Source organism: Amblyomma mixtum, chromosome 9, assembly GCF_055824585.1.
Source record: "Amblyomma mixtum isolate Tamu chromosome 9, ASM5582458v1, whole genome shotgun sequence".
In the NCBI taxonomy this organism is placed as follows: Eukaryota; Metazoa; Arthropoda; class Arachnida; order Ixodida; family Ixodidae; genus Amblyomma; species Amblyomma mixtum.
Window position 1 is genome coordinate 8,231,196 of NC_143020.1, and position 27,350 is coordinate 8,258,545.

A 27,350-nucleotide genomic window follows, 5' to 3' on the forward strand; every position below is an offset into this window, starting at 1 on the left:
TTTAAACTTGTAATTTCCCCGATCTTGAAGGTTATCTTTAATGAAGCCTTTAAAATAAAAGCACTGCCTTTATCCTATGGTTCGTCCCATACTGTGCTGATTCCCAAAACGGACGACATAGACAGATTACGATTGGTAACAGCATACCGACCAATAGCACTCACGAACGTCGAGTACAAAATTTACATGAAGGTTCTGGCGCGAAGGTTGCAGACCGTGATTCATTACTTAGTTGGTCCGCATCAGACCTGCGGGATTAAAGGGCGGTCTATTTTTACAAATATTCACGTTGCGCGCAGTGTCTTAGAATGCTGTGATGACACTAGTGGCCAGGTGGCAAATTCTCCAGATCGATTTAGAAAAGGCATTTGACTGCGTCGCCCACGAACTTTTGTTTGTAGTATTGGGCCATGTTAATGTTGGTTCTGTTATTCGCGAGGATGGGGCCCTGGCGTACCGGAACGGGACGACGAGATTGATCGTTAACAATAGTCTGGGGGCCCCCATTAGCGTGCAGCGTTTGGTGCGCCAGGGCTGTCCCCTCAGCCCCCTTTTATTTTGTATTTATGTGGAGACCCTTTGTTCAAAGATACTGAAAAACAGGAGTATAAACGGATTGAGTTTGCAAGCAGCTGAAGTTAAGCACTTAGCGTACGCTGATGACATTGCAGTGTTTGCCGTGGACGAGGGAGGCATAAGCGAGGCAGTTAAATGTGTACGCGATTTCAGCCAAGCTACGGGAAGCGGGCTTAACTGGTCGAAGTGCCTCGGGCTGTGGCATGGTGGGTGGGCGTCTACGCCTGAACGGTTCGCCAGTGTGCCTTGGACGACGACACCAGATAAGTACTTGGGCGTTCCGTTCGATGCGTACCGTGACAGCGAACAGTATTGGACAGGGCAGGTCAAAGAGATACGGGAGAAAGCGGATAAGTGGAAAGGGACGACGTTTTCAATTTTTGCCAGAGCCACTATTTGCAACCTGTTCTTCATCAGCAGGCTCTGGTACGTCATGCAGGTGTTGCACTGTTCACGGTTAAGCATTCAAAAGCTGCACAGAATTTTCGCCGTCTTCATCTGGTCGTCTGACTGGGAGCGCTGCAGCCGGACCAACCTGTTCAGACGGGTACAGGAAGTTGGGCTGGGACTGGGCCATTTGTTTCTTCGACAGCTGGTGAATCGTTTCTTGTTGTTTCGGGACACAAGAGACCTGTTTTTGCGCACCGTATGCCAAGTTAGGCTGCGGCGCCTGCTGCCGGAGTACGCAGTCGGAACTGCTGAGGTTTACAGTAGGGTCAGCGGTTTTTACCGGGAAATCGTTGCCAGTGTAAGGTTGCTTTCCGCGCGGTTTTCGAATGACTTTCTGTCCACTGTGAAACGAAAGAAACTGTACCGTGCTTTGTGCGATGTAGTTTTCCCCGTGCCCTTGTACAGGGTCTTGTACAGAGGAGGCCCAGGCAAAGATGTTTTAAAGAGAGTGAAAAAAATGCAGGTGCCGCCAGGAACAAAAACCTTCTTTTTTAAGCTGCACACCGGAACCTTACCGGTTAAAACATTTTTAGAGGGAAAGAAGTTCTTTTTACCCTGGGGATCTCACTGTTTGATTTGCAGGAAGCCGGAAACAATAGACCATGTTTTTTACACACTTGGGAAGGGGTTTATTTTTGGGATATGTTGCAGCGAACCTTAAAGAAAGAATTTCCGCTAGACCCGTGCGGCATTCGGTACTTATCTGTTGAAAATGAGGATGGGGTGCCTTTTGACTTAATGTTGACAGGCCTCCACTGTATATGGCGCTCCAGAATGGCAGGCTACCATTGTGACCGAGACGCAAGACCTGCCACGATTTACTTTCGCGAAAATATGGACATGTTTCTGGCCATTCAGAGGGCAGCTGCGGACCCTCTGGAGTGGCTCAAACTAGAGCCGCTCTGTACATTGCCTGAATTTTAATTAGACGAAGCCAGATTCATGCTGGATGACCACGAGTCGTATGTACATAGCGTTTATTGTGTTGTTGATTGTTTGTTTTGTCCAATTTTCTTTGCAAAATCCAAGCAATAAAGAAAAAAAAGCTGGCATGGCGGAGTGGTAGCGTGCTCGACTCACACTCCAGAGACCGGGGTTCGATTCCCAAGCTCGGCAAATTTCTTACTGGTTTTTATTTATTTATCTGGTCTCACTAGAAAGGTTTGACTAATTGGTTAAGTAGGGAATTAATTAAACTCAGTCAAACTTACTTGGAGCATTACTAAACGATCCCTTTAATTGGTTGCATGGTTAGTAGCCAAAGTACAATTGGCCCCGTTTGAAATTCGCGCACTGTGACGTCACGACCGTTTCGACCAATTGAAAAGCGGGACATTTCTGTCGACAGCTCCTGCTTACAACGATGAGGCATTAAAGGCTTCCGCCTTAAAAGCGCGCTTCGATCGCGGAGGCCACGCCGTGGTGGCACCGCCGCGGCTTGCGACGGCGCGAGTCGGTCGCCCTTCTCTTCGGCGTGACGTCACAAAGCACCTGTTGCGCTCCTAGCGGAGAGCGCAGCCGTTAGGCGCCGGTGGTGGTGACACCGCCACGCCAAAAGCTGAAAGTGCCAGTAGTAAAGCTTTCGCTTTAAAAGATTGTTATGCGAAGCATATTACAAAAGGTAACCCAAGCCCTTCGTGACGGTTACACGCCGTGCACACCACGTGACACAATGACGTCACGACAGGTGAGAGACGGGGCTCCAACTCGTGCCGTCGCTGTGGTTGCACGCCGTGCAGACCACGTGGTATGGTGACGTCACACCACGTGACACAATGACGTCACGACAGATGAGAGACGGGGCTCCAACTTGTGCCGTCGCTGCGGTTGCACGCCGTGCAGACCACGTGGTATGGTGACGTCACACCACGTGACACAATGACTTCACGACAGATGAGAGACGGGGCTCCAACTTGTGCCGTTGCTGCGGTTGCACGCCGTGCAGACCACGTGGTATGGTGACGTCACACCACGTGACACAATGACGTCACGACAGATGAGAGACCGTGCTCCAACTTGTGCCGTCGCTGCGGTTGCACGCCGTGTGAATCACGTGGTATGGTGACGTCACACTCCCGCGCATTTCGAACGCGCGTTCACACTCGGTGTAGGTGAAACGCTCGCTCCACCGGGCAGGCGGCTTCCGTGGCAATCCAGGCGCTCACCCAACGCGCGTCTCGGGGTTAGTCGGCGTCCCGCTGTAGCCATGCCGTTGTCTTCCCCCACGACGAAGGCTTCTAGTGGTTGCATTAAAATGACCAAGTATTCAACCAAGGAAAGCCATGTATTACGAAGCCTAGCCATCAATATGCTTCGCATCTGACTAGGCTTAACCTTAGCTAAGCCTCAGCCATTTTTTTTTTCATGTAGACATGGAATGACTCATACGATGACGATCTGCGAAACGTGGCTCGCAAGACGGTTCAAAAGCGCGTCTCTTGCCCAAACCCGATCAACCGTGAAGAAGGTATCCAAAAGCGTCGGCTTTGTAATCAATCTGTGGTTCCAGTCGGGTTCGGTTATTATCTGGATAATGCGTAGCGCTTAGCTGAGCAGAGATGTATATATATGTGCGACATTGAGGAGGCATATATCATGCGTTGTGTGGCAAGTTTGGTCGGCCACGAGTAGCCAGACACTGCACATCCCATGCTCGTGGTTCGTGTATGTGCAGAAGATGTACAACATCATGGCATATGCTACATACCATGCATGTCTGCCATAAAGTGACACATACTGGTAACGCTCAGTGGACGTTATATTTAGGCATAGACATTTGGATCTATCTGGTACGAGGTTTCTGGTTAACTGGGATGTTGAAGTTGGACGGAAGCTGGAGAACGCTAGAACACGGGAAAGCTGGTGACCGCTGCTGCCGGCGGCGCGATGAAAATGCAGACCGCCGCCGCCAGCCTGCAGCATGGAGCCGACGGCCCACGTGCGAGCAACTCATGCGCCGAGAGAGATGCGGGGTTTACAGTTTCCTTCGGCTGTTCGAATGAAACTGCTGTTTTATCTCTCAAAACGACGAGTGCAAAAGCAAAACCTTCTCTCCCCGCAGCTTGTGGTGCGAGGGAGAGAGAAAAGAGAGTGAGGAGTCGATTTTTATTTCTTGTTGAAAGCCATTGGTCCCGAAAACGCTATACCCAGTTACATTTCTGGGACCTAAATGTATAATTCGTCTTTGTTGCAGCTTAAAACTCTGAAAAACGGTTCTAGACCTTTAATGGGAGCACTGCCTTTTTGCTTTTATTTCTATGTCTTGCCACTTGATTCCGGAAACGTTTGATAAATGCTGTACTGGGGCTGGAACATTCCATCCTTTTTGGGCGCACAAGGGGAGGCCCATTGCTTGTTGGGCACGGTTACGAAACCCTAGGTTGGCAACGTCTGTGAGGTAGAAGAGTATGTTGCTCAACTTAACAGAATCGTCCCACCGATTGTAAGTGGTGACGCGCTCGTATGAGGCTAGCCAGTCATCGACGTCGTGGTCGTCTGTACCACTGAATGGAGAAGGGTCGCGCTGGTGTTGCACCCCGGAACAGACGGTCGGTCTGATGGGCGGCGATGGCTGAGTTGGAGCGTCTGGCATTGTGGGTGGAGCGAGTAAAGTTCCGCTCCGAATTTCCAGGTTGAGGACCGGAACGGAGATAGAGGCACCTCCACCAAGTGTAAAGGTGCTTCTTCAAAGCGCAGGTCGGTAGTCGTTGACTGAAGAGAGTCACTAACAGCACACTCCCAGGCATCACTCAGGATCCAGCACTGCACTTAGTCGACCTCTTTGTTCAATCGCAACGCGATCCTTGCATAGGAAAAGTTTAGACCCTCTTGAACCTACTTTAGCAGCCGCAAGCTTTCACAGAATAAATTGAGTTTCTGCGAAAGAAAGAAAGCGGTGTTATACATATAGGACGCAAGGCGTATATGAGTTAACTTTGCTCGAGCTTCAAAGAATGCCAGTGCAAGACTTGGAAAGGACTTCACAACGTGCAACGAAAAAAAGTAGGGGCTATTTAATTTGAATTCCCCGAAAAGGTTGCTCAATGTTTCTTATCAGAATGGATGTATGTAGTGGCATGTAAATGCATAGTGGCTGAGAAAAAGAGGTTTAAAGTCTTCTCCAAAGCAACCAATGAAACTACCACCCATTGTCATGCCACAGGAAATGCAATGCCATAAGACAGGATAGCCTTGCTGTGGGGACCCCCATAAAGTGCTGAAGCAAGTGACGATAAAAATTCTTTTCTGGATGCAAGGCACAATCATGTCTATGGATACTCGAAGCAACACTAAAAAAACAAGGAAATATCAGCTATTTGAAGAGGAAGGCTAACCAATGAAATGCACTGCTTTTGAATTTAATGCACAGTACGTCAATTAAGTTTTACTAACAGGAAATATGTATTCAACATTTGGTAATGGCAACTTTCATAAAATACTCATGTTCAATTCACACAACTAGCCTAAATTGCCGACTTTACAATAGACTACAAAGCAGCAATGTTTTTCTGAGGCGCCAATCGCAGCACTTCTTGTTTCAACAGCCACGACATTTGCAGCTTGTTATCATGAACACCTTATGTAAAAGAATAAGGCATTTTCAAGCAACACATAACACAACACAGAAGCTAGCACATAATGAAATGGTCACAAACAGCTAATATTCTCTCAACCAAAAGAGATTAAAAATGGTGCGGACATAATGCTCCACAAGTATTACGCCATTTATATCCAGCAGAGATAGCACTCTGTGAAATGGTGATGTGGATTTTCGTGAACTCTTTTGTTCGCTTTCATACCAAAGAACAGAAACTATTATCAGGCCTGCAGACTAACACAAGACACATCAATATGAGGTCAGACACCTGAATTTCCCCACTCATTCCTGCCATTTGCAATGCTGGAATAAACACGCAAAGATTAACAAAAGAGCAGGTTTTCCAGTGTTGTCATACAAACAAAAATAGGTTCAATGATATTAATGAGTGAATTTACAATGAACGTTACAAATACACCCATTCAGACTGCATGAATAAAAAGAATAGGTGTGCATGTTCTACCTCCCCAAATCTCTTCACTGAGGTAGGCAGACAAATGGCACCAGCAATAGAGATTTAGCGTAGCGGAGATTTGGTAGCGTAGATGCAGACTGGTTTACTGAACACCGGCTTCATACGGTGCAATCAACCTATACATGACTCTCAAGACTTAAACGTACTGCAAATGCCATGGGGCACAGCTGGCACTGATACGGCTTTTCACCCGTGTGGGTACGGATGTGTGCCACCAGGTGACTGCTCTGTGTAAAGCTGCTATCACAACAGTCGCAACGGTAAGGACGCTCGCCTGTGTGAGTGCGCTGGTGTTGCACTAAGGTGCTCTGGTGTGCAAAGCTCCTACCGCAGTGGTCACAACGGTAAGGACGTTCGCCAGTGTAAGTGCGCTGGTGTGACACCAGGTGGGCCTTTAGTGCAAAGCTGCTACCACAGTTATCGCAGTGGTATGGGCGGTCGCCGGTATGGAGAATGAGATGCACCACCAGACGGGATCTGTTTTTGAATTTCTTGCTGCAGTGGGTGCATTCGTACAGCTTTTTTTCTTCAGGTCTACCCCTGTGGTTACCACTGCCAGAAGGCACAGATTCCATGCCGCGGCTCACTATGCGGCTTTGACTGGCTGAATCTTCCACAGGAAGTGCGCAATGGGCACTCTGTGTGATGACTGAACCTGTGTTATAAAGGCAGAATACTTTCAGTCAAATGCAGGAACCAACATTGCAGAGCTCACCTGGAGCTAGGGAAATAAAGATCAATGTTCAGGACATACTCGTCAAAAGCTGCGGATGTTTATGAAAACTTTTATTCAGTAGATCAGCCTTAAGGAGAATACTGACCTAAATATATTCCTAGTTTTAATTGAGCATGCAGTTGAAAACATTTCAGCGGCAAGAAATGTTATCATTGCCAACAAAATAGGGTAGCCTTTGAAATAAATCCAAAGCCTTTGCATTACTGGCATCATGACAAACACAGTCTTAAACCCTCCCAAGTGGGCCTAATAACAAAACAAATGGAAGTTACCAATGTTTAGCACGCAGCATACTGCCATTTTTGTTTCCTTAAACAGGGTATAAGAGGAAGCGAAAGCTAAAGGCCCATCAACCAGTGAACAGCGGCCAATACGATACCATGTAGAATTAGTTATACAATACTAACAGCAGGGGTTCTGCAGAGCTCCATTGTTCATAAAACCCCGACTAGCGGACAAAGAAAGAAAGCAATGTGGTGGAGTCACAATGAATGACGTAAGCAAGCATTTGAAACTATCTGCGGCTATACAGCACAATAATCAATATGAAGACTGATGTGTCAATCACACATTCATCAAAAGGCAAATTATTTCAACGCAAGCAATATTCACCCATGATGTTTCTGCTTTAAGTGAAAAACACGAAAGAATATGATATAAATTAAAGAATCACTACACACACTTAACAGAGCAACCACTCAATGCAACCTAGCGCAAAACCTACAGGACCTAAATGTAATAGACATTGAGTCTAAGATTCCAAATAGTTTTGTTTGTTCCAAATTGAACTAGAAGAAATACAGTCTGTTGTTTTAACGATGCCGACGAATAAAGCGACAGGTTTCGACGGCATAAGCAATAGGGCTGTGATAGAAAATGTTGACATCCTTGGTCCCGTCTTGTGCTCGCTTTTTAACCATTCTGTTAATGCTTGCAAGTATCCGTCTGTATTGAAAACAGCGAAGGTAGTACCAGTATATAAGGACGGTGACCGGCACGACGCAAATTGCTAGAGGCCAATATCTCTTCTTAGCACAATTAATAACATCTTTGAAAAAATTCTCGCAAACATATTCAACAAGTTTTTAGAAAAATACGGTATCCTCAGTACGCAACAACACGGTTTCAGGTCACACCATTCAACTTCTACAGCAGTTCTCTCACTTACCCAGAAAATTAACACGGCTTTGCACAATGACATGTTAGTTGGAGTAATATTTTTGGATTTAAAAAAGGTATTCGACACAGTGGATCAATCTATCCCGATAACAAAACCAAAACACTATGGCTTTCGTCATAATATTTCCGACCTACTCACTAGTTATATCACTGACCGTCAACAAGTTGTGGTGATGAATTCCTTTACATCCTCATCGCACAAGCTTTACACTGGAGTTCCGCAAGGATCCGTACTTGGTCCATTTTTGTTTTCCTTATACGTTAATGACTTACCTTCATTTATCGGCTGTTCAAAACTTCTGGTGTATGCTGATGATACGTGTTTAATAATAACGGCAGATACAATGAAAGAGCTAGAAGAAAAAGCGAATCAAGAAGTCCATAAAAAAGAGCACTGGTTCTCAGCTAATAAGCTGACAATAAACACGAAAAAAACTAAATTCCTGATATTCTATTCAAGAAGAAAAGTAATCGACCCAACTGATGTCAGAATCCTTGTAAATAATGCTCTAACAGAACACACGTTTTCGTTTAAATATCTAGGTGTCACATTTGAAAGCCACTTACTCTGGCAAGACCAAATTGAGGCAGTCTGCGGGAAGTTGGCATCTGGATGTCATGCTCTTCATCAGGCTAAGGAATTATTTGACATCTCTACATTACGAATGCTTTATTTTGCCTTCATCGAAAGCCATCTATCATACTGTGTCGAAGTATGGGGTGGAACTTACCATACGTATTTAAATCCTATTATCCGTCTTCAAAAACGTGCATTAAGAATAATAAACAAGTCTAATCGTTATGAGCACAGCAAACCGTTATTTCGCAAGTCAATGATCCTTCCATTTGATTCATTGTATCGATTAAAAATCTCTATGTATTCACAACATAGCAAGACACAACCACCCTTTTCATGCATCAATACTTGATATCCCGCTTCGGTCCACTAGAAACATCTCTTTTGGCAATTTCAACCTCCCTCCCATCCGCAATATATATGGTGAGCGTTTAGTGGAGTCTGCTGGGGTAAAAATTTGGAACGGGATACCAATCTCTCTTAAAAACGCACACAATTTTGCTGGTATGTTTAAAAAACAATTTATTGAAATAATTGATTTAACCTGAAATTCTTTTTTTCGTCACAGTTTTCTGTTATTATGTACTTTTTATGGAACACGATAGTTTTTGCTAACACTTGATGTCCGAAAGTTCTTTTTGAATGTCATGTTTTCAAAGCTATTTTCTTTCTTTTGCCGCGCCGAATGTTATCTACCAGTGCTATTTAGACTGCTTTGCTTTTAATCTTGTACTACGCTTACGATTTTCTGTATATGTCCGCCGTTTTTGAATTTGCTTTTTCGTATTTTGTGTACTTGGACCCCAACTAGCCGCTGGCTATGGGTTCAAAAAGTGTTTGTATTTCCTGTAAAAGAAATTCTAAAATCAATTGAAATTGAAATTGAAATGTCTAGCGCAAATACATCTTGTTCTTGTTCGTGTGATCTCGCACATCGTTTTTCGCAGTGACCATCACTTGAGTTCCAGAGATCTTGCTTTGACCTCTGAATAATAAGACGGGGTCAGAGTCACTCCAATTTGCACAAAAAATAAAGGCATCATTTTTTGCTGTCTGTACTGTTAATTGAGCATAATAGTTTTTAACCGATACATCTTTTTTTAACAGGAGCACTGCTGCTTATTTTTTTTTACAGTTCTCGAACTCACAAGGTTAACTGACAAATTGACGTCCAACGTCCTATAGACACCAGCACAAACTTTCTTCCGAAAATAGACGAAATCACGTGAAAGTTATATCTGACCTGAATCATATGTCAATTTCATTTTCTGTCTTGTGGAATGCAGGACGACGGTTCATTATCCTCCCCTTCCCTATCAACCCCTTTTTCTTGGAGTGCCTGGCTACTCTAAGATAGCTGCAAGAGCAATGAGCCTTGCATGATAGGCATTCCTTTCTTGGTGCTTGATTTCGAGTGACCAAGTATCATTAATCTAGTACTTCTACTACTGAGTGCACACCGGAAGAGAACATAAATTATAGGCTGCGTTCGACTGCAATACGAGGTCAGGTGTTCTGTCAATACCACGACCGAAATGGGAATCTCACTGAGAGCTCAAACTGTTCAACTACTGCACACCAATGGTTTATGCTCAACCACTGTCGAGTAAAAACGCACAAAAAGAACCTGGTACCTCCAAAACATCAGTAACAACTGTTAGAGGCCGCTATGCAGCTACCTGTTATTCCCTCCATCTTTCACCTTTCAGCAAGCCCGCTGTCAATTCTGTGGAAAGAATTACATCGCTTACAAAACGAGTTCACTAAACAAAACTTTTCTTTAGGGTGATGCCCAATCACCTGATTATTAAGATACCTGTAACTGAAGCAATTACATCAAAGCTATTTCCAACCCACTTTGTGAATAGACGCAATGCACTGTGGTCACGGCACATGCAATTTTCCAGGTTATGAACATGATGCAAAGAAGTGATGAAAGGGTGGCAGGCGTAGTATTCAAGGTTTCCTTTGGACCTTGCACGCATTGGCTTATCAATACTCGCCTGCAAAATAACAGAGAGCAAAGGAGTGTCAATTTAAAATAAACATAGATGCCACAGGCATTGGAGCATATGTACTCTTCTGTAAATGGCAATGCACAACGTGGTAGCAAGAATGCACAAAAACCAGATCTGACAACTCTTTCTGTAGTCTTTTTCTCTAAGCACAAATTGTGAAAGAATATGAATAGGAAAAAGAAGTGCAACTGGCAATGCGCTGTTAAATGCGGGTACAAATATTTGAGACTCATGTTTTCTACCAGCTAAAATGCAATGTTAGTTCTGGTATCTTTAGCAATGCGTTATTTTGATAACCTTCGCCAGATAATCTTGGCTGGAAAAAACTCAGTCCATGCACCCCAACACAGCCAAAAGCGAAAGCAACGAACACAATATAAATGCCACAATAAAAATTCACCTGGCCGATACCGGAATCCCTATCTGACTCATGCCCTTCAGCTCAGATGCTACCTACGCCATTGCCTGACAGTGGCCCCGTCAATATATCTTTCATCCCTGCGCACCCGGTGGAATCACTCGTCATCGGCCGTTTAACCCCATCGACAAGTGCATCATCGCCCGCAAGGAATTTAAGCTGCGGCCCCTCCGTGTTCGGATTCAGTGGGCACGGGAACGTTCCAAGAAGCATGGCTCCTGATTACCGCTTTGCTCCGATGCAGGTTACGCTGACGCTCTTCTTCAATTGCCTGATACCGGAATCGCTGTCTCCCTCATGCCCTTCAGCTTAGATGCTACCTACGCCAGAGTGGGCACGGGAACGTTGCAAGAAGCATGGCTCCTGATTTAAGCTTTGCTCCGATGTAGGTTACGTTGACGCTCTTCTTCACCTGGCTGATACCGGAATCGCTATCTGACTCATGCCCTTAAGCTCAGATGCTACCTACGCCACTGCCTGACAGTGGCCCCGTCAACATATCTTTCATCCCTGCGCACCCGGTGGAATCACTCGCCATCGGCCGTTTAACCCCATCGACAAGTGCATCATCGCCCGCAAGGAATTTATGCTGCGGCCTCTCCGACCTCGGATTCAGTGGGCACGGGAACGTTCCAAGAAGCATGGCTCCTGATTTCCGCTTTGCTCCGATGCAGGTTACGCTGACGCTCTTCTTCAATTGCCTGATACCGGAATCGCTGTCTCCCTCATGCCCTTCAGCTCAGATGCTACCTACGCCACTGCCTGACAGTGGCCCCGTCAACATATCTTTCATCCCTGCGCAAACGGTGGAATCACTCGCCTGCGGCCGTTCAACCCCATCGACAAGTGCATCATCGCCCGCAAGGAATTTAAGCTGCGGCCTCTCCGACCTCGGATTCAGTGGGCAAGGGAACGTTGCAAGAAGCATGGCTCCTGATTTCAGCTTTGCTCCAATGCAGGTTACGCTGGCGCTCTTCTTCACCTGGCTGATACCGGAATCGCTGTCTCCCTCATGACATTCAGCTCAGATGCTACCTACGCTACTGCCTGACAGTGGCCCCGCAACATATCTTTCATCCCTGCGCACCCGGCGGAGTCACTCGACTTCGGCCGTTCAACCCCATCGACAAGTGCATCATCGCCCGCAAGGAATTTAAGCTGCGGCCTCTCCGACCTCGGATTCAGTGGGCACGGGAACGTTGCAAGAAGCATGGCTCCTGATTTCCGATTTGCTCCAATGCAGGTTACGCTGACGCTCTTCCTCACCTGGCTGATACCGGAATCGCTGTCTCCCTCATGCCCTTCAGCTCAGATGCTACCTACGCTACTGCCTGACAGTGGCCCGTCAACATATCTTTCATCCCTGCGCACCCGGTTGAGTCACTCGCCTTCGGCCGTTCAACCCCATCGACAAGTGCATCATCGCCCGCAAGGAATTTAAGCTGCGGCCTCTCCGACCTCGGATTCAGTGGGCACGGCAACGTTGCAAGAAGCATGGCTCCTGATTTCCGATTTGCTCCAATGCAGGTTACGCTGGCGCTCTTCTTCACCTGGCTGATACCGGAATCGCTGTCTCCCTCATGACATTCAGCTCAGATGCTACCTACGCTACTGCCTGACAGTGGCCCGTCAACATATCTTTCATCCCTGCGCACCCGGTTGAGTCACTCGCCTTCGGCCGTTCAACCCCATCGACAAGTGCATCATCGCCCGCAAGGAATTTAAGCTGCGGCCTCTCCGACCTCGGATTCAGTGGGCACGGGAACGTTGCAAGAAGCATGGCTCCTGATTTCCGATTTGCTCCAATGCAGGTTACGCTGACGCTCTTCTTCACCTGGCTGATAGCGGAATCGCTATCTCCCTCATGCCCTTCAGCTCAGATGCTACCTATGCCACTGCCTGACAGTGGCCCCGTCAACATATCTTTCATCCCTGCGCAAACGGTGGAATCACTCGCCTGCGGCCGTTCAACCCCATCGACAAGTGCATCATCGCCCGCAAGGAATTTAAGCTGCATCTCTCCGTCCTCGGATTCAGTGGGCACGGGAACGTTGCAAGAAGCATGGCTCCTGATTTCCGCTTTGCTCCAATGCAAATGTGTACATTTTCCTTGTACGCTAAAAAGAGCGACATCTGCTTGCTGGTGTTCCAGTGCCCAGGGGTGCTGTGTGAAACTGTGTGTGATTGCTTTTCTATGGCTTTTCTACTCTTGTGCTCCGCCGACATAGAAACGATCCCCGGCCCCACCACGCGATCTGAATCCCTGTCAGAAATTGAATCGCTCCCTAAAGACCCTGCAGAACGGATGACAGTAATTTTTCAACTGCTCAAAGATATTCACGCCCGTTCATTACAAAGTTCGGAGGCACAAACTGAGCTGACCGCAGATATTAAATTCATTAAGGCTGGGCAGAAAAGCATCGAAACAAAAATAACTAATGTTCAGAAGCGTTTAGATGAACTGGAAGAGAAAGGGAAAGTTCTTGACACCTTCAGCCATGAGTTCGCAGGCATGCAAGAATCTATCGAATGTTAACTTCACAAAATCGCTTCTTACAAAAACGCCTAGATGATATGGAGGACAGATCACGCCGAGATAATTTGATTTTTCATAGACTGACAGATTCATCAGAAACTTGGCAAGAAACAGAAAGCACACTGACCAATGCACTAACGAAGGTACTTGACTCGTTACCAAACGACCAATTTCAGCGTGTTCATCGTTTAGGCATCTTTTCCGCTAACAAATGCAGGCCCATCATTGCCAGATTTACCAACTACAAAGTGAAAGAGTTAATGCTATCTCATCGTATTAATTTCAAGGAACACAAATTATCAATAAGCGAAGATTTTTCACCCGCTACTAGAACTGCGAGACGGAAACTAAGCGAATTTGGAATCGGCTATCCGGGATCACCCAAATTTCGCCTTCGCTACAATAAGCTACTCATACGCGACAAATGCTTCATGTACAATCCATCCAACGACACAATTGATGAAATCGAGCTGTCATCCGAACACGTGCCCCAAGGATCAGACGCTTCGCCACTTGTTGCGTCCTAGGGGCGCGAGAGGGGCAGTGGTCATTCATCACCATCAGATGTTACGATTCTGTACACTAACACCAGAAGTACCTTAAATAAGAAAACACCTCTTTCATCGGCAATCGACACCTGTACTGCGCATATCATCGCATTTACTGAAACTTGGCTATCACATCAAATCCACGATAACGAAATCTTTCACAACGCACACCGCTTCACAATATATCGCAACGACCGAACTATTCTGCGGGGAGGCGGCGTACTCCTTGCTATTTCGAAAGACATACCGTCATCATGCATCTACACTAATAGCGTGTTGGAAACAGTATGGGCATCAGTTACTCTACACCATCAGAAAATCATATTCGGCGTATGCTATCGCCCTCCTTCTTCTTTGCGCTCTTTCATTAACGAGCTTCACGACGAACTTAACATAATACACACCAGATTTCTATCGGCTTCCTTGATTTTACTACGAGATTTTAACTTTCCCAATATTTCTTGAGATACCTAGCCTCCCATCCTTTCTCAATTTTTATCCGATTCCAGTGATTTTCTTGATTTATGCTCCGTTTTTTCATTTACCCAATTAGTCACTAATGCTACCAGAATCTCTGTCAACACTGCCAACACTTTCGATTTGATCCTAACCAATCGAGCCGACTTTGCTTCCGCCATCACCTATTTACCTAATATAAGCGATCACTCTTTGCTTATTTTCAGCATTAACGCTGCCTGTCCTAAACCTGGAAGAAAGAAAAAGACCATACTAGATTATATTAGAGCAGACTTCGATGCCATTAACAATGAATTATCAGCGTTTTCTCAAAAATTCCTGAAAAACTTTGGCGATCGCTCTGTGCAAACGAAGTGGGAAATGCTCAAGACCAAAGTTCACGAACTAACTCAGAAATATATTCCAAGACGCACCATCACTTCTAATCCTCAAGCCCCATGGTACACCGCCCATATAAGACGCCTATCTAACAGAAAAAAGCGCCGATATGGTATAGCTAGGCTATCACCGTGTAACACACACTGAGGCGCATACAAGACTGCCGCTGATGCCTATACAACTGCACTTAAGCAAGCAAGAGATAACTTCCTTTCTAACAAGTAACCATCCATGCTATCTACCAACATTAAAAAAATTTGGCGCGTTATCAGCCCACATACCGAAGAATCTATTAACTTAACTGACGTGTCAGGGGACCCTATTCCGGCTCATTTATGCGCATCAGAACTTAACAAAAACTTTATTCAGAACTTCTCGCGCACATCAAACACCACACATCCCGTTCCACTCCGGTATAATTACCCTTCTATGCCTCAAATTTTCATCGATACATCTTGCGTTGCTAAACTTCTTGATGCCCTAAAACTTCATGCATCGCCCGGTTTTGACTGCATTCATCCTAAATTAAAAAAAAAAATACAATTGCCTCTAGCTCCTTAATACTAACAAAGATTTTTCAGCAGACTCTCGATAATTCCATTCTGCCAACACAATGGAAAGTCGGGAAGGTGGTTCCATTATTCAAATCAGGAAATCGAACCTCCCCTACAAATTATTGCCCCATCTCGCTCACTAGTACTTGTTGCAAACTATTAGAACACGCCAGTTTCACTAACCTTGTGAACTTTCTCGAGTCTAATTCCTTTTTTACACCCGCACAGCATGGCTTTCGGAAGTCATTTTCTTGCGAAACCCAACTTGCCAGCTTCACTATCACACTTCATGATATTTTAGATCGCGCTTCAGAAGCTGACTGCATTTTCCTTGATTATTCTAAGGCATTTGACAAGGTATGTCACCGCTTATTATTATGCGAAGCATATTGCTAGAGCTACCACTCACGCCGTCGCCGTGGGACCCCCACCTGACACCGTGACGTCACACCACGTGACACCGTGACGTCACACCACGTGACATCGGATGAGAGAGCCGGCCTCCGCCTCGCGCCGTCGCCGTGGGACCCCTAGCCGTCACGCCACGTGACACCGTGACGTCACACCACGTGACATCGGATGAGAGAGCCGGCCTCCACCTCGCGCCGTCACCGTGGGACCCCTAGCCTCACACCCGCGCATTCCCGCGCATTTCAAACGCGCGTTCACACTCGGTGTAGGTGAAACGCTCGCTCCACCGGGCAGGCAGACGCGGCTTCCGTGGCAATCCAGGCGCTCACCCAACGCGCGTCTCTGGGTTAGTCGGCGTTCCGCTGTAGCCATGCCGTTGTCTTCCCCCACGACGAAGGCTTCTAGTGGTTGTATTAAAATGACCAAGTATTCAACCAAGGAAAGCCATGTATTACCAAGCCTAGCCACTAATATGCTTCGCATTCCCCAGGCTTAGCCAAGCTGAGCCTCAGCAATTTTTTTAAAGCTAACCCAACTGAATATCGACTACAGCGTTCTGAAATGGATTGAATGCTTTCTTAACCGATCACAGTTCGTTTCCGCTAATAACTATAACTCACCTTACAGCGAAGTTTACTCGGGCGTGCCACAAGGCTCCGTGCTCGGACCCCTTTTGTTTTTTATTTACATCAACGACCTCCCTTCCATTGTATCATCTAACATTCTTTTGTTTGCTGACGACTATGTGGTTTTCCGCGAAATAAAATCGCCCGACGATGCTAACCTTCTTTAGCGTGATCTAACATTTCTCTTTGGTGTAATGAATGGCTTATGGAACTTCACACTAATAAGTGGAACATTATGTGAATATCAAGAAGTGCCAACGCTCCGCCTGTGTACTACCTAAATAACGTTCCGTTAGAAGCGGTTACTTCATATAGATACCTGGGTGTTCATATTTCTGCTGACCTTAACTGGACGCGCCATATTGAGTACATTGCTAACAAAGAACCGCATGTTGGGCTACGTGCGCCGTAACGTTTCCAAAACTCCGTCTTCCTTGAAATCATTGCTTTATAAAACACTAATACGTCCTAATCTGGAATACGCCGCCGCCATATGGGATCCCCATCATGAAAAACTGATAACTTTGCTTGAGCTAGTTCAAAATAACGCTGCTCGTTTTATCCTGTCCAACTTTAACCGTACCGCAAGTGTAACAAGAATGAAAGCTAATCTTTCTTTGCCTCTTTTAGCATCCCGCCGGCAGACAAGTTGTTTGAGCCTCTTTCATAAACTATACTATCATCGCATGCTACATGTTGTCCTCATTTGGTCCCCCAGATACGTGTCAAACCGCATTGATCATCGTCACAAAGTTGGCATTGAAGCGTGTAACACTGTAACTGCATTTCAGTCTTTCTTGCCTCGTAGATCACGCGAATGGAACCGCCTTCCCGCAGACATCGCCGACATAAGTGATAACCAGCATTTTCGTTCTGCACTAGCGAACATTGTATAGCAGGAATATGATAATACTTTGTTCTCTATCATGCATTGCATCTGTTTATGTATCTTCATGTTTTGTAACCACTCCCCTCTTTAATGCCTTTGGCCTTGAGGATTCAATAAATGAAATGAAAAAAGTGCGTAAGCCTGAGCTCCAATATGCTCTTCAGACCATGTAGAGGTGCTGCCAAAAGGTGACCCACTGTGTTCTTGTCACAGATCAACGAGAAGGTTTCTCGTGACCCTAACTTGGCAGAGAGAAATTCAGAGCACCAGACACACAGTTGAAAAGGGTATGAGCCTGAGAATATTACCTGCATAGTTTAGCAGCAGCTATTTATACAGATTGTTTAAGCAGCAATAAGCACTCCTTCTTCAGCTAATACGCTTGATTTGTCTGCAAAATGACGCTCAGAAAAGCAGAATAATCACTAGGGAAGGCCTTAATTACACGAGGCAGTGTTTAATAGTAACCACTTGTACACAGGGAAGCCAGAGAATATACTTGGTGTGACCGAGAGGCACGGTGTCCCCTTAGTGTCACAGAAGCAGCCTTTAAAATGCAGGAATACATTTGATCTTGCCATGAAACCATGGCAGCGGATAGGCGACTCGCGTACATAGGAGACTGGTGGAGTGATGCAACTAGGGAACGCTGATGTGATTTTAGATGCGGGTTCCTGGCTAAAGTAAAACTCAGATGCATTGCTTCGAGCAAATGCCCCGAGCCAGGAGAGCGCACCCTAAATTGCAGATCAGCCACATTGCAGCAGATGCCTATTTTAACAGCACATATGGCACTATGCATTTCAAAGGAAGGCTATCTTTGTAGATGCAATCTCCACGACAAATTCCGATTGACACTCGATACTATGTAGTCAATCGTACAAGGAAATGCAGAGATCAAAAAGTAAACTATAGAACGTATTCTCTCAACTGTGGGGACTTGGTCCGCTTCGTCCCCTTGGGTTTACTCCCCGCGATGTCGTCCTCCCTATTTACCTTAACGAGGGGGGTCACCTGCATTGTATCGACCCCAGCGACAACAGATGGCGTGACAGTCGCAGGTGTGGGGGAGACAGCTCTCTCTTCAGCCTCGGGAATTCATTGCACGTACGTCGCACGAGCTTGCGGGAACATTACCCGTGAGGTTGTATCCCTCACTAAGGGTATAAGGTAGGAGGAGAAGAATTTTTTTTATCCTGCTTAAATTCTTTATGCAGCACGTTTCTCAATTCTTCCTCCTCTAGTACTCATTTTCATAAGGTGCGTGCATTCACAGCACTGCTATGTTGTCTTTTGGTCCTTGCATATGTGAGCACCGAGGGAATTCCCACGTTCCAAGCGATATTTGTTACATCGCAGCATGCATGGAATGTTCGTTCACGACAGTTCCTAAAGGAGGTAACTGACCTGCGATATAAGGTGGCCAAGGCAATGCTGAGAGAAAAACAAGATCTTATATGAAATGCCGCTCCCCTTCTACCTGACCACATACTGTCTGGCTGTGTTCTGCTGAATGTTTAATTAATGTCCAATTAATGTCCAGATATCTCTGTTTAGAAACACACCTTTTTTTTACTTAGCTAGTGCTATTCTATCCCAACATCTTTGTTTTCAAGGAATTGGTAAGTGAATGAAATCAATGGACAATGCAGCTAAACTGAATGTTACAGACCCTAGATTCGGTGAGTACACAATCACTGGCATCATAACGACATCCTTAGATAGCTGTTGTGTCCCTGATCGTTCTCAAAATCATGAGTCGTAATAGGTTAAACCTTTTAATGGAGAGTAGTGCCACTACCTGCACTCATTTTCAGCAGTGCTCCCATGACTAACCGTAAATGTGGGAAGACAACGTTTAACATTGCTGGGGCAAACAATTTGCAGAGGGAAATTAAGCTTCACGTTAAGGGCATGACACGACAGCATTACTGGATTAATGGCAATATATGTGGAATTGGTCATTCTCTACACTACATTCATAGGTCCCAGGGGGTCGTCATACCACTCCTGGCACAGCCACCCAGGTTGGTCTTCCCGAGCAACCTCGCGACCAACCGTAAATGAAAGTGCCAACTGCAATGGCTGGCAGATTGTGATGAAGTCACAAAGTCAAGAGACCTACATGGCCCGCCTAGGTTGCTTCTATAGGGATTTTCTGTGGATTTTTTGCTCATGGCCAATGACCCTGTCTTTTCTGAAACACCGGACAATGAACGCTATAGCGTTGAAAATGTACGCATTGTATCTCTTGGCAAGCCATCATAGCTCTAAACAACGATAGCATAAGCCTCCAACCCGTAATTAGTCATACAACGTTGACAAGACTAACAATAATGAAGTTAGCAGCAGAGCACATCCCCGTGTGCACTGCATCGAGTACAATACTTTCAGGCTCAACAGTTGACGATGGCAGCCAGTGATTGTATCGACACAGCAAATAGCTTTACAACAGGCTCAGAAAAACCTTGAAGAAGCTAGTTACTCAACACATCTCGGTTTCAAAACGGTCAAGGCTACCTAAGTTGACATTGTGGACAGTTAGTATTACCATGTTGAGTTGCAATCAATATATCATTCATGACACGTACATATGTAATTTTTCCATCAAAAAAAAGGCAAGGATGGCACTTCTCTGCATTAAACTTAAAAATGTGGACCATGCAGCTGGGAACATGCAATGAAAACATCACAGTACAAACCTAATCCAAAGAGTGTCATGGCAAGAACATGCATTCGTGACTTAATTTGGATCACTGCAGCGCCCCCCGCCCGCACACACACACACATGGCAGAAAAGTATGGGCAAATTACCTTCCATGGAGGAGATATGAAGCTGTGAAATAAACTTTGAATACTGATACATTGTCGCTGCCGGCTTTGCAGAAATATTAAATGCTATCACAGTTTCACTTATCGTGAGTGGTCAGAAGCTGGTCATGCTTTCTTGCCACGTATGCTGCTGCAGGGATTTCAGGGGATAACTGGGGCTTCCAACATTAAGGTTTTGAACCATGTCACTGGAAGACTGGCAGCATACAATGCGACCCTGTGCTTTTCCACAGAAAAAATTTGACTTCTGACGAAACATGACGCCTCTCGCTGTGGCTTATAGCCGGTATCGTGAGGTATGACAACACAGTATGTCGGTCAGGACGAGATGTTCTGCATTGTAACTTTTGAAGGTATGATTAAATATAAAAATATGGCAACAGCGATAGGCGACAACCAACCAGACAAACCAAATTGAATAGAGTATTTTGGTTTGGTTTTAAGCGGCTTAACGTCCCAGCATGATTCAGGTTATGAGGGGCACCACAGTGGCGAGCTCTGGATAATTTTGACCGTCTGGAGTTCTTTAACATGCACTGGCATTGCACAGTACACAGGCCTCTTGCATTTTGCCTCCATCGAAATGCGACCGCCGCAGCCGGGATTGAACCCCATTTTTCACGTAAATAAATAAATAAAGTGATTGCTAGAAGAAGACGCATTACAACAATTAAGAAAGGCAGGCCATTGCATGCATCTGGAGGAGCTAGTGCATAACAAGCAAGGAACTCTTAGAAAACCACACAATAGCAAATGAGCCATCAGACTAAAAGAAAGACCAGATTAAAAAAATTGCACAACATATCACAGAAATTTAAGGAATACAGCGTAGAATAAACAAAGTAGCCTTCAATGGAAACAAATAAACAGAACAGGACACAAAGCTTACAAATAACAAAAGGGGCAGGAAGTAGAGAACATCAGGAAGATGTTCTCCACTGTTACTTTGAAAGTACGATGATTAAACATAACAATATGGCAATACGGACGGACAACCACCAACCAACAAAACTAAATTCAGAAGAGTATTTTGGTTCGGTTTTAAAAGGTTTAACTTCCCTAAAATGATTCAGGCTATGAGGGACACCGCACAGGAGGGCTCTGGATAATTTTGACCACCTGGAGTTCAACATGCAATGACTTTGCACAGTGCACAGGACTCTAGCATTTCGCCGCCTTAGAAATGCGACCGCCGCGGCCGGGTCTGAGCCCGTGTTTTTTGGGTCAGCAGCTGAGCGCCATAACCACTGCACCACTGTGATGACGGATAGAGTATTTTCAATTTGGGAAGTAAGAATGTGCGTGACAAACCATAAGATTTGCTCAACCAGAATAATATTCGCTCAGCTGCGATTTCAAGCTAAATATCCAACTGCACTGCAAAGACAAGTACCGTCTTACTTTTATACAATCTTTTAATCTGAGACTTCCAAGCACAAATATTTGCCAAATAACTAACAAGAAAGCAGATATGAAATAAATTAAAAGATGGTTAGAATTAGAACGGGCATAATGACAAATAAGGAAGGCAGGACATTTTGAGAACCTGGAAGATGGTTGGTTGGTTTATGGGGTTTACCGTCCCAAAGCGACTAAGGCTATGAGAGACGCCGTAGTGGAGGGCTCCGGAAATTTCGACCACCTGGGGTTCTTTAACGTGCACTGACATCGCACAGTACACGGGCCTCTAGAATTTCTCCTCCAAAGAAATTCGACCACCGCGGCCGGGATCGAACCCGCGTCTTTCGGGTACGCAGCCGAGCACCATAATCACTGAGCCACCGCGGCGGCAGAAGCTGGAAGAGCTAGCGGATGACTCGCAAGGAACTCTTAGGAGGCACACAATGGCTAACTAACCATCAGACTCCAACAAACATAGGAATAAAAAAACTGCACAGCACATCAAAGAAATTGAAGGTATACAGCGCAGAATACAAAAAAAATAGCCTTGAAGAAAAAAGACAGACAAGGATTCAAAGCTTACAAAGAAGGAAGGGGCAGTAGAAAAACATAACAATGAACCACTTTAACTTACTAGGAAAGGTGGCATTCGCCACAGCCCTGATACAGAGGGGATGCCAAGAGATCCATTTAATCTAGGGGAGACATCTCAGTGCGTGGTACAAAGACATGTCCCGCAATACATAGCAAACAAACCACGTTCCGCAGTACAAAAGAAATAAAACAATTAACCACTATAATCTGCTAGGCAACGTGACACTCGACAGAGCTCAGACAGAAATGGGGAATTTCTTATTGCATTGAAGAAAGATATGTCCCCCAATACATTGTTTTACAGGACAGTAGCTCCAACCTATGGGTCGGAATAAGTTGGCAGCAGTTCCTCTGGAATGTTCTTACCCTGGCTACTGATGCTCCACCAATGCCTGCAAAACGAGAACACAGAAAACAGGCCAAGTACAAAAAAAAGAAAACGACAATCAACACCAGTGTTATTCAATACTGCGGGCAGTCCTGTATTTTAAAGCGGACCATTTAGTGCAATGCTACGGTAGCATGCACTTTTCATTCCTGTATAGTTCCTAATGAGACGCAGAAAAAGGATTTCGTACTTGCATGGCACGGCAACATGCAGAGGGGCACGGCCTCCATATACAAAAAAAAAGGCCTGCTGAGTTGCAGTAACTAGTGCCTGTTTGTACCGGTATTCGATGAAAACTGCTGGCTACAGGTACTGCCGCCTTTTTGGATATGGTCCGCCAGCTTGCACAAGTCACCGCAGTGCACAGTGAACACTTGTCATACATAACACCGAAAGAACTAACGATAGTATTTTCTGTGTGATTACGGACACAGAAGAACAAATACATCTATCTCCACCAACGTGCTGTCCTTGCTAAAGCCCGCTACAAGAGAAATTAAGCGTGGAAAGCTCACTGGCGACCGTGTGAGTGACACGCTCACGGCAGAATACACACACAAAATGAATTTAGACAGGTTAACGACAGTTACAACCCTGCTGCCTGTTGCGTTTACTTACCCGCAGATGCAAGTGATGAAATAGCAGGTTTATAGGAAAAACTCCAGCAGGTTTCTATGGAGCAAATTTGTCTGGTATTGTGGTTATAAACTGCTGTGCCTTTCAGGTTACTAGTAAAGGTATCAACAAGCCTGCATCTTTCGTGACTGCGCAGTGACATTAGGAACGTGCACACAAACATACCATGTCTTCACTCGCGTACGATGAAAAAGTCACGTTCAACGGGTCGCACGAAGTCATGCTTGCTCTGCATGCGCATAGATTTCTTTCTTCAAAGCTTCTTATTCTCACAGACTGACAACACACAAACAGGAATGTGTAAAGCAACAGATTGAAGAACTGTTGCAACAGGCAACACACGAAATTTATGCAATTGTTGATGCCACCCGCAATGCAGCTTGCGCCATCGTACATCTTGTCTGCATGGTTGGCGTGGGCACATTTAAATACAAATAAACATTATGAGGACCATCTAGACAACCTAAATTAACTATATATTATGATGCTGCAAAGTTTCATTCATGCGCAAGGTATAGTTGATTGGAAACTGGCCGTCAGTTATGACAGTTCTGACCATCCAACGCAAAAAATCCCATTTCTCACCACGCACGGTGGTTTCCGTTGATGACAATGCAAAAATGTTTCTTCCTTGCAGGATTACAATGTAGTCAGTGAGGTTGAATTTCAAACCTGGACACCAGACAAGACTGCGCAATCTTTCTTGATGCATACAACGCGCAATCGCAACAAACGCAATTCAATCCCCACATAGAAAAAGTTTAGACCCCCTTGAATCTACCTCAGCAGGCACAAGCTTTTACAGAATAAACTATAAGTTTATACACAAAACAGAGCGGTGTACTACACATAGGACGCAAGGCGTATATGGGTTAACTGTGCTTGAGCTTCAAAGAATGCGATTGCAAGACATGGAAAGTACTTCCCATCGTGCAACTATGAAAAGCGGAGGATATTTAATTTGAATTCACCGAAAAGGTTGTTCAATGTTTCTTTTCAGAATGGATGGATGTAACCGAATGTAAATGTACAGTGGCTGAGAAAAGGGAGGTTTAAAGTTTTCTCCAAAGCAACCGATGAAACTACCGTCCATTGTCGTGCCACAGGAAATGCAATGCTATTAGATAGGATAGACTTGCTGTGGGAACCAGAACCAAGTGCTGAAGCAAGTGGCAAAAAAAATTCTTTCCTGGATGCAAGGCACAATGATGTCTGTGGACGCTCGAAGCAAAATGCTAAAAAAGGAAACATCAGCTATTCGAAGAAAAAGCCTAACCAAAGAACTGCACTGCTTTTGAAATTAATGGACAATATCTCAAGTAAGTTTTACAAACAGCCAGAAGGTATTCAACATTTTGTAATCGCAAATGTAATAGTCATGTGCAATTTCACACAACAAAGCTAAAAAACAATGTTTGTCTTAGGCACTAATCGCAGTATTTGTTTCAGCAGCCATGACTCCTGCAGCTTGTTATCAAGAACACCTTATGTAAAAAAAATAAGGCTTCTTCAAGTAACACCAACACAACAAAGAAGCTAGCACGAAATGAAATGGCCACAAACACCTGATATTCTGACAACCACAACAGATAAAAATCGTGTGAAGATCATGCTCCACAAATATTATGCCATTTATATCCATTAGAGATGGCGGTCTGAGAAATGGTGATGTAGATGTTCGTAAACTCTTTTTGTTGGCTTTGATACCGAAGTACAGAGAACTGTTCTAAAACTTGCACACTAACACAAGACACATCAATAAGAGGTCGGACACTTGCCGTTCGCCACTCATTCCAGCCACTAGCACTGCCAGAATAAACACACTAAGATTAACAGAAGAGCAGGTTTTCTTGTGTTGTCACACAAACAGAAATCGGTTCAATCGGTTCATAAATTCACTCATTAATAAATTACTGAATTTATAATGTCCATCACAAAAATACGCCCACTCAAACTGCACGAATAAAAAGAATAGTTGTGCATGTTTTACCCCCTTGAATGTTTTCACTGAAGCAGGCAGATAAATGGCATTAGCAATAGAAATTTAGCGCAGTGGAGACGAAGTAGCGTAGATGTAGACTGGTTTACTGAACGCCGGCTCTAAAGGAGGCGCAGTGACCTTGCCTGATATTAACCATGCCACTACGGCTGCGTAGTCAATTTGCGGTAAACTGGCATACGTCTATGCTATTACATCTCTGGTATGATACATCTCTTTGTAATATTGGGAACAATGTTTTTAAAATCTCCCTCCTACTGAAGTGATGCCATCCACGTATGACCGAGATTTCATTTCCATTCATGCGAGTTTACATGCATAGCAGGATTACTCTGTGTTCAGGAAATACTTATCGCGAGTGTGTCTGTAGCCTAAGGGAACAACAAATGTATTTTCCTGAAAAAACTTTAAACGTGAACAAAACATACAAATGTAAAGAAAGACGAAGGTTAGCTACCCCCACCCATCATAGAGCATTCTGCTAGAATCTCATTAGATCGCACATAAAAAGGTAGATAGGAAAACATATCGACTAAGGGCATTAGAAACCGCTGCTATTCTTTGTGAATCGTGTTTTTGTGGAGTTTTAAATTTTTTCCCTGAGTGAATGTTTTATGGCACAAATCGCATTGGAACGGCTTTTCGCCCTTATGGGATCTCACATGCCTCGCAAGAACTGAACGTTGTACAAAGGCCATGGGGCACAGCTGGCACTGAAACGGCTTTTCACCCGTGTGGCTACGGATGTGCACTACCAGGTTGCTCTTCGATGTAAAGCTGCTGCCACAGTGGTCACAACGGAAAGGACGCTCGCCTGTGTGAGTGCGCTGGTGTTGCATTAAGGTGCTCTGGTGTGCAAAGCTGCTACCACAATGGTCACAATCGTAAGGACGTTCCCCGGTGTGAGTGCGCTGGTGTGCCTTCAGATTGGACCTAATTGCAAAGTTCTTTCCACAGTCATCACAATGGTATGGGCGGTCCCCAGTATGGACTCGGAGATGCACCACCAGCTGAGATCTTTTTTTGAATCCCTTGTTGCAGTGGGTGCATTCGTGTACCTTCTTTACTGCAGGTTTACCCGGGTGGTTACCACTGCCAGAAGGAGTAGATTCCATGCAGTGGCTCACTGGGCGCCTTTGACCAGTTGAATCTTGCACAGGAGGCGCATGGTCGCCCTGTGTGACGACTGAACCTGTGTGGTAAAGGAAGAATACTTTCAATCAAAAGCAGGAACAAACATTCCACAGCTCACCTGGAGCTAGGGAAATGAAGATCAATGTGCAGGACATAATTGTCAACAGCTGTGGATGTTGATGAAAAGTTTTATTGAATAGGTCGGCCTTAAGAAGAATTCAGGTCTGAAGAAAAATATCCCTAGAATGAATTCTGCAAGCAGCTGAAAACATTTCAGCTGCAAAAAATGTCATCCTTGCCAACAAAACAGGGTAGCATTTGAAAGCCATTCTAAGCACTTGCATTACTGCCATCATGATAGACGCTGTCCTAAGCCCACCCAAGTGGGCCTAATACCCAACAAATGGCAATTAGCTAAGTTTATCACACTACCACTTTTGTTTTCTTTATTTGCTCCTCAGACAGGGTACAAGAGGAAGCAAAAGCTAAAGGCTAAAAACCTGATGAGGCTTTGGACCCCTGCACAAGTCCTTGCATCAATCCACAGAACCCACAGGGGTGGCAGTTTGGTCAACAGTTCATATATTACGTAAAACAACTTTCCAGAATATCAAAGGCAAATATCTCAATTCAGTACAGTTCTATGAACTCAAGCTTCTGTATTCTTCACACTGTTCTTTGAAAGACAACCTTCAGGAACGCATTATGGAGAAAAAGTGAAGATTCTAACCTGATGAGTTTTGCCAATAAAATACACCGTATTTGCGGCCTCTGGTGGTCAAGCCTGCAAGTGAAAGAAAGCTTACATTCATAAGACACAGGATTGCATGTGCAACAACTCACATGGTGTTATGTGGATGAGACGGTGAAAATAGCATACCATCTCATACAAGCGTTGTGCTAGGTCCGGTAAATTGAGTA

General features: G+C 45.0%; 1 protein-coding gene and 1 pseudogene across 1 annotated transcript in view; one reads left to right on the forward strand and one right to left on the reverse strand.

Moving 5' to 3' along the window:
- LOC149328222 (uncharacterized) overlaps nucleotides 1–26,410 on the reverse strand; it is a 56,032-nt gene extending 29,622 nt beyond the window's left edge. The window contains exons 1-2 of the mRNA XM_089558940.1: nucleotides 25,920–26,410; nucleotides 6,245–6,602 (exon numbers count right to left, since the gene is read on the reverse strand). Of these exons, the coding sequence (XP_089415066.1) occupies nucleotides 6,245–6,602; nucleotides 25,920–26,410 (849 nt within the window). The remainder of the gene's footprint in view (nucleotides 1–6,244; nucleotides 6,603–25,919) is intronic.
- On the forward strand, nucleotides 12,805–13,402 carry LOC149328223 (uncharacterized; annotated as a pseudogene).
- Nucleotides 26,411–27,350: the final 940 nt, after the last annotated feature.